The sequence below is a fragment of the Telmatherina bonti genome (assembly GCF_933228915.1).
Source record: "Telmatherina bonti genome assembly, chromosome: 10".
In the NCBI taxonomy this organism is placed as follows: domain Eukaryota; kingdom Metazoa; phylum Chordata; class Actinopteri; order Atheriniformes; family Telmatherinidae; genus Telmatherina; species Telmatherina bonti.
Window position 1 is genome coordinate 29,253,867 of NC_136628.1, and position 8,451 is coordinate 29,262,317.

The 8,451-nt window shown below is 41.6% G+C and overlaps 1 protein-coding gene across 2 annotated transcripts in view; it reads right to left on the minus strand.

Moving 5' to 3' along the window:
- mtmr4 (myotubularin related protein 4) overlaps positions 1-8,451 on the minus strand; it is a 37,172-nt gene that overhangs the window by 8,313 nt on the left and 20,408 nt on the right. The window contains exons 4-8 of one of the 2 annotated variants that reach the window (XM_079247723.1): positions 5,687-5,803; positions 4,588-4,617; positions 3,978-4,060; positions 2,930-3,096; positions 2,746-2,842 (exon numbers count right to left, since the gene is read on the minus strand). In XM_079247723.1, coding sequence (XP_079103849.1) covers positions 2,746-2,842; positions 2,930-3,096; positions 3,978-4,060; positions 4,588-4,617; positions 5,687-5,803 — 494 coding nt within the window. The remainder of the gene's footprint in view (positions 1-2,745; positions 2,843-2,929; positions 3,097-3,977; positions 4,061-4,587; positions 4,618-5,686; positions 5,804-8,451) is intronic. The other variant, XM_079247724.1, reaches the window with a different exon arrangement.

The following is an 8,451-nucleotide window of genomic DNA, read 5'->3' on the forward strand; positions in this document are numbered from 1 at the left end:
ACCTGCTGAAAGAGGGAAGCAGAGACTGTGTGCGTCTGTGTTTGTGTAAGTGGGAAAATAAAATACTATGCTGAGTCATGGGCCTCAGCAGGCTGCAGCTTGTTTAATTAGCCCATTGTCCTGTGTGTCTGTCTCTCTCAGCAGGATGTGCTCTCACTGGCCCGATGAACACACTCACCTTTCTTTTTCCTCTGGAGCACATTTATGTTCATCAATGTTATTATTGACACAACTATATTATCAGCTCACACAGATATGAATTTACTATCTTTACTGCCTGCTTTAAATAATTGTGCAAAGTGTTTGTACATGTTATAGCCTGGACTGTGAGAGTAACGATGAAAGAAAAATATGAAGTACAGACACTAACCTGTGCTTCCTAGTTAAGAAAGACATGATTTATTTTTTAAAGGAGACCATGTTTGTTGTTTTCCCTTTGACTCATTATCATCAGTTTTTTCATTATTATCCATTTTAGTTATCCTCAAATTTGTCTTTTGTTGTTGTAACCCATCAATATGCCACAGGATCATGCTATTCTTATTTTTGGTAATAATCTGACTATGTGTTTATCTATGTATTTCACTTAATCATTAAGTTGCACCACTCTGTTTTTACTTGCATCCCTCTGCCACATTCTGTTACAGTCACTGAAACCAAACCTTGTTTTATCATGTCTGTCTTGCACATGGTGCAAAAAAAGAAAAAAAGTGTTTGTGTATTTTTTTGGCACTAAATCTTTATCTTAGCTTCTTAGTCTGATGTGTTTACAAGCAGACATTTTTCTGTGGGATGAGAGCATATTTTTGAAGAGTTTTTTGTTTTAGGGTTCCTGTACATGGAAATGTGTGAAGTGAGTTTGAGTTTTCAGATTTGCAGAGTAAAGTTAGGTCACTTTAGAAATGCATCCTGCCTTTTTCCTCTGCATCACTGTCCAACTTCAACTTCAGAAACATTTGCTGTAAATCACAAGAGTGAAGCTGAAACTTAAAAATCAAATATAGTCATTAGCTCCTGAAGAAATAAATGTGTTATAAAGCTCTTCCAGTACTTGGTTTTATATTCCTACAAGGAAATCAGGTTTCTAACAGACAAACTGGCCACTGAAAAATCCAGCTTGTCATTAAATACAGCAACAGGAACAAACATTAGTAAAATATTGGCTATAAATGAAACTTTTCTGATTTTAGCTACTAAAATCTTAAAAACAAAAACAAAAACAAAAAACCCAAAACAAACAAACAAAAAAAAGGGTCTCAGTGAAATCCATGTTTATGTCAGATAAATTACAACACAAACGCTCAGTAATGTCACTACTTGTTCAGGGGCTGTTACAATCTGGGCTGTTTTACCCAATTGGCTCACTCAGACAAGACTGTAGTTAAAAGAGGGATGAGCAGCCTGACCAGGGGAAACTTCAGTGTTTGAGAATAACTTTTATATAAAAATTCTTTCCATGCTACTAAAATAATCTGCTTGAACAGAGGGATAAATTAATGGAACTACATGCGTATCTGTGATGTCTGTTATTTTCAGAAAAGCATATCACATCATTAAGATGTCTAAACTGTGTCAGCTTGGGGGAAAAAAAAAAGATTATGTTTACTTTAAAAAAAAAAAAAAAGACCAAAGCAGCTATCAATTTAAAGGGGTGCTATTATGGTATTTGGAGTTTTCTGAGCTTTCTACAGTGTTACAGTGTTGAATCCTCATCAGACATGTGAACGGCACCGTTTTTTATCACCTAAACGCATGTTTGAGTTCCAGCACACTCTCCGTTCGGTTTCCATGGCGACGAAAAATGCGTCGTTTTAGAGAGTTTTTTCTACTTGGAAATCCTTGTGACGTCCCGGGGGATAAGGTTCGGTGATTGGTTACCTTCTACTGGTTAACAAGGGCATGTACAAATACATCAGGCGGGTGGAAAACGTCGGATAAAGTTATTTCCAACGATGGCTGGTGTGTTTACCAAAGAGAGACATCCTGCTGCATTCGTTGCTGTGGGTTGCTGTTTTCCACTTTGTTTTCAGGCTCTGATTCAGGTTCCAACATGTAGGGCTGTATGCTATGTGTTGACATTGTATTTTGTTTTTTTTATTGAGTTCACATGAGCCTAATCCTTCTGTTTATGAGATGTTACAATGACGGCGAAAGCAGGTGCGGTGCGCGCTCCCGATGTAGTGCAGTGGCGGGAGGCGGGGCTTAATGCAGAAGAGTCTCAATCCACTCGTTTTGCCCGCAGGCTGATCTGACAGCCTACGGAGAGGGTCGGTCTGAAGTAAATAAAGTGATTTGTGACAATAACTCCATCAATCCCAGCCCTTCTGGTCTCAGAAATAAAAATAAATTAGCCTGAAATGTACATAAAAGTTCCACTTTAATTTATAATTCACCCACTAATGTAAAAATGACTAACGCTGCATTCCCTTATCCCTGCACATGCTGTCTGGTTTTAAAGTAACCATTATTCACTGCAACCACCTTCCAGTCATTATCCACATAAAACTAATTAAATCAGATCATTGCAGAGACCCTACTTCCCACCACAGCGTTTAGCAGTGCCAAAACATACACAAGCGCTTCTTCATGCAATCTGTTCAGTTTGAAGACACAGCGACAGCTTTGCACTGTCACAGATCTCAAAAAGCTCTCTGAAACTCAACATCCACCTCCTGAAGAGCCACGTTTCCCTGCACCACCAGTGCTACATGCGGCTCAGAGGTCTGCTAAGTCTTGGGAACGTACTTGTAGTTGGAGTTGATGTCAGAAACTCTCCAAACGTTCTGTGTGTCGAAGCCCATCCTCCTGGCCTCCATTTCCATTCTGTGACGTACATGGTCTCCTGCACAAACACAACATGGAGACAGGGTGTAAATACATGTAGTTATCTTTTTCTCGAACTTCACTGTGTGGTTGTGGGCGTGCAAACCTGGGCGACAAAGATGAACGTGTTGGTCTTCATCGTCGGCACTGCCACCGAGACACCAGGCGTGATATGCCAGGGCGAACAGGTCTTCCAGCCGGGATGGGTGGGCTATGGCCCGGTTCAGACGCTTCACCCACTCCTGGCACTGCTTAAATGTTGCAAAGTGGCATCTGTGGAAACCCCGGTGCAAAGATTCAAGTAATTAAAGATGCTGCTATAAAATAACTGCAGAACTTTGTGCTTTGGGGATTTAGAGAAGAAAACAATCCACAAGATGTTCACTGGCTCTCCAGCCTTTACACAGAAGTGACAACGTGGCTGCCTAATGAGGAGGAACCGGCACGAAATGATGCCACATCTGCAGCTCTGTCTCCGACAGGTTCACAGGTTTTGATCTTTACAGATGCCCATGACACCAAAATAAATGAGAATCGATAGAAAAAAGTTGACCTTGGCCTTTTCTTAGTCAAAGCTACATTGGTATTATCTGAGTTTTCTCTGCTGAAGAAAACAAGCAACGTGCCGTGTCAGATAAAATTCCCTTTAAACAAAAGTTACAATTCAGTCCTGCAAAGAATATTCTTTAAAACCTGTCCATAAAAACTGTGGCACAAGGTTTTACCAACTGAATAACATCCACTTCTCAGCATGCAGTGTGCAGCGTTGAGTCTGTTTTTTTCCTGGTGAAATAAAGTCGATCAAGTCCCAATGGTAAAAATCAGCTAAAACATGACTTTTTGTAAAAAGTAGAAAAGCCTTAAAGCATTTCCCAGCTTTGGTTCGGCGGTCAGATGCCAAAGTGTTGTCTTGTTTTGGGGTACAGGAAGAGCATTTTACTTTTAGTACTTTACTGACAGCTAGCTTTCCATCTTCATGCCACTTTCACCGTTTTCAGGTAATTTACGTATTTAGAAAACAATTTTTTTAATGGGAAGTTTGACTTTAATAAGACAAGTTGACATCATTTCGAGTAACTTTACCTTAACTCTTGTGACATGTTACGGGACTTGAGAGTAAGATAATATAAAGAAGAGTAAGTAAGTTTAAGTACCTAACAACTTTGGAGTCTTTGCAGATGATGTGCAGCTGGAACATATCTCTGCCCTCCACACTTTCTATCAACCTGAGCGGCACCTGTAGGGGGCGACAGAGAGCACAAGCGATCAGCATGATGACCTGTTATCAGAGTAGATGCACATCTGCAAATAAGTTACCACCCTCTTGACCTAAAACACACTCAATCCAGGTTAAACAAAGTGTGTTTGGAGCTTTATAAGTATTTCATTGTGCCCTAACTGAGTGTCTACATCTGTTATAAAACTGAACAGCAGCTATAAGTCTGATGTCTGCTTTTCATGTCTGATCTTGGCTGGCAGCGGAATAAAAGTGGTGCCAAGCTTCACAAAATCACCCACACGCCTTCCCTCCTGGTCAAACCTTCATGCATCTTGCTTGAGTAACAGGGAATAAAAAAAGACTGGAGCAAAAGAAACCTCTTATTTGTTGCTACATCTCAGGATCAAAACCGTGTATTTAGCAGAAAGTCAGAAATCTATCAAAACCACAAGTTACAAATTTTTTTAAGATAGATTGAAGAGGGGCTGTATGACCAAGCTGTCCAGAATGTGGCAGAGGGTGGTGTTGTATCATACGGTACTCACAGAGATCTCATTGTCCACACCTGGGTAGGTCTAAGACACAGAGACACCATGGAGCACACAGAGAGAGAGGGGAGGGAGGGAAAACACAAGACAGGACCAAATGGGGGGGGAAAAAAACAAAACTATTAAACAAAATGAAGAAGGTTTAGCAGACAAAAGGAAAATGAAGAGTTCAAAGGAAAGAAAACACCAAAAAGTGCAAGATAAAAGATAACTGAGCGAATCACATAATGTGTTACTCGCGGCACATGTCCAAGGCAAATGGAAATCATGGAGAGAAAGACAAACATAGACGGGAGCAAAGGGCAGGAAAACAGCTAGAAGTATGGGATGAGTTGTGAAGGGAGGTGTGGGTGAGAGGTTGTGGTTGTGATATTCATACAAAGTTCAACTGTGCTGCTGGGGTCATGGCAAGAGTCTGCTAAGCAGGATCGTAGGGACAACTAGATGGTGACATTTCAAGCCAGTGAGCTACTCTCTTTCCCTTCTGCTAAAGTAAGTCAAGATGAAGGGCCCACTTTAAAACCCCTGTAATCTTCCCCCTCCTTAATGAAACCTTGCCATAGTTTCCAGAAACTGAACCCTTCTGGAAAAGATGACAAGGGTTTGGGAAGAAGAAGGAATTTCACTGCCAGTGAATGCAAACAAGTGGCCTGTTTGTCTTTGAGCAAGGCCTGACGTCAGCAGGAGCGGGCTGGTGGACATCAGTGCCAGTGGGGGCCGTGCGTTTGGAGCTTGGATGTCAGATTAAACCTCTCCTGTTGGAAGATCAAAGAGCCCGCTCCTCCTGTGGTACAATCCTGGTACAAACAACTATACTGGAAGATGACTAAAACCACTTTACGGGTAACCCCAAGTCGAACAGATGTAGTTTTATTTGCCTAGTTAGAGCAGTTATGCCTTTATAAAACTTATATGAGGGCAAAGGGAAAAGCCTGCGTGTGTCCACACTAAACACTAAATCCTCCTCTCTGCTGCGATTGGTCTCTGCAGTGGCGTGGCATGGCAGCAGTATTCACTCAGATAAATTGTGCCATTTGTACCGAAGCAAAACATTTGTGGTTTTTCTTTACGTTTCCAGTCCAATGTGTTCACTCACGTTGATGACAGAGTCCTTAAATTTGATGTGGAGTCTGTAGTTCGAAATGGCGATGATGGCTTCATCGGCATGGCCAAGATATTCCACCCCTTCCCCCTGAAGAACTGGGAATGGCACCTGTACAGACACAAAACATAAAGGACTGTTTTAAGTTTGCTGTGTAGAAAACAAAACACCAGACTCATGAACATCATGTCTACAGTCTATTTATCCTTTAATCCCTTCTACTTTTTTTAGGCTGCAGACAGTACTGCAGTAAGGTAGCTGCAACTAGTGATACAAACCCTGGTTAACAAGGTAGTCTACAACCACTTTACAAGCTCTGGGACTTAGCTCAGACAAAGAGGTAACATTGGTAGAAAACACGACTTTTTTCCCCTCGTCTCACTTCGGCGGGACAGGACACAAAGTCCTGCAAGTTTCAGTCAAACTAAAATCGAGTAATACCTACAACTGAAACATTATACTGGTGCTGAAACAACACCCAGCACTGAATATGGTACAACTGGTTACTTTAAACGATATCAGAGGAAAGGGGGCATGAGATAGGGTATGCATGTGTAGCTGTCCAATTAGCACATAGACAGAGAACCCTTTGTGAGTATGGGGGGCTTGTTGATGAGCCTAAATGAGCAGGCAGACAAGCGGCAGAGCTGAGAGGGAGCCCGTCTGCCTTCATGCTGAAGGAGGGATCCCAAACTGTCCATCTTACTTGGGCCCATTTTATTACAGTCACGGCCGAGCCCTGGCTTTGGCTGCAACAAGACCCCTACATTAAGGTAATTGGTTTTCTAACAGAGGCCGATAGAACATTTTTCATTTCATTCAGAGGCAGAGAATTATCTTTAAAAGCCAACCGAGTGGATGTCACGCGCTGCCAGTGTTTGGACAATGTTTCAGTTTACAGATAAACTGGAGCGTTACCTACTTAGAGTGGTCAACTTCACACCTATCAGTCTGAATAATTCTATCATGTTGTTAACCATTGCTCAAAGTGATTCTCTGAAATGCAGCAACCAATAAAATCTTAACAGATGCTTAACAGGAAGATTTAAGTTATAAGTTCACAGTAATGCATGTCAGACATCAAATCATTTATAATCACTCTTCATATAAGATTTCTGCTTTATGCAGCTCATTCAGGCTGCTTTAAGATAATCATCTTTGGGGACCACAAATGGCAACTCAGGTTGTGTTTAGTTGCTGGAAGAGAGGGTAACATTGTTGCTTAGAGACAGCATTACCTCATTCTGCATTAGCATGCATTGCTGAGTCAAAGAACAAGACCCAAAAGTGCATGCTGAAAAGAGATGGCATGAAATACAGAGGGGCAGATGGGGGATTATTTAGAAATATAAAATAAATCCATAAGTATCAGCCCTTCTTGAAACACATCAGTGAACACAGATAAAGACACTGCTGTAGTGCACAGGGAACATGTGGCGGATCTAACAGACTCAGATGTATTACCTCCAACATCACAAAGAGAAACACAGTAAGATTAATTAAAATAAATATCTAAAAAGAAATATTGCATGTTGGCAAAAGTTGTCAGTGCAGACCTACAGTCTATGGATATTCACAGTCGTTATGTTAGGAAAAAAAAAAAAAAACACACCTGTTTGCTGTTCATCTCTCATGAAAATGCACTTGCAAGTCCAGACAAGACAAAATACAGCTTATCCTGGAAAATAGAGCACCGAGTACTCTGCACTCAGACACCAATAGTACCAAATACGAGCTGCAGCCCACAAACCCACAGCACACAAAAATGATAATACTTGTAGGCTATTAATAACTAAATTAATTAATTTAAAAAACCTGCACCTCAGCAAACTTTGAATAAGAAAAATAACATGTGCACGGCTTAAAAGTTGCTGACATGCATGATAAAGAAAAGGAACACAAAAGCAGTGACATTTTTGCATATATGTATACAAAGGAAATGCATTTAACACTGTCAACAGCAGCATAAACGGCTGAAATGCAATGCAGCTACCATGTATGCTCTAATGCTCTGTGGTGGAGGCCTAACACGCCCTGCTGAGAATACCATCGTTAACATGCTGCACAGACTGGGAGCTGCATTAAGCGAGCTGTGCTCCAAAAGTAGGTGCATGAGTCACTGGCAGCCGGCAGTAGCAACATTACATACTGTGTCACATTCCCTCTATGAAGCCTTCTGCTGCAGGAATATGAAAGGGAGAATAAGAGAGAAGGGAGGGTGAGCAGAAACACGCGTGAGTTACACTGACTTAGGAGTCGTGACTTCCGGTTTAAGCAGCTTGCCTGTCAGGACAGGCGCGCACAACTCCGTAGTATATCCCCCGTGGCTTGCACACACACAGCAGCAAGGTAACAAACATGTTGTGGTGGGGGATGCCTCTGATTTGCCAGTTAAAATGCTATGTGACAGATATTAGCTGTATGTTGGGAGCAGCTAAATGACAAAGACACAAAAGCCGACACACATGTGACTACACGTGCGAATGCTGGGGGAGGGGAGACAGAGAGGGAGGCTGCATATTTATAGAAAATGTAGCAAAGAGTGAAATTAGAAAGCAGACCGGTACAATAAATGATACAGATCTCCGTCTTTGCATGCCGCTTAGCTGGAAGTCTTCCGATTCAGTACCCTTTATAAATAAAAGCACGTCTGAGGAGGTTGAGACTTTGATACTCCCCGCCATTCACTGCAAACCAGGTGGAAACATGCTTCAATTGCAAAAGCAAAAAAAAACAAGCAGCAGCAAACAGAGACCCCC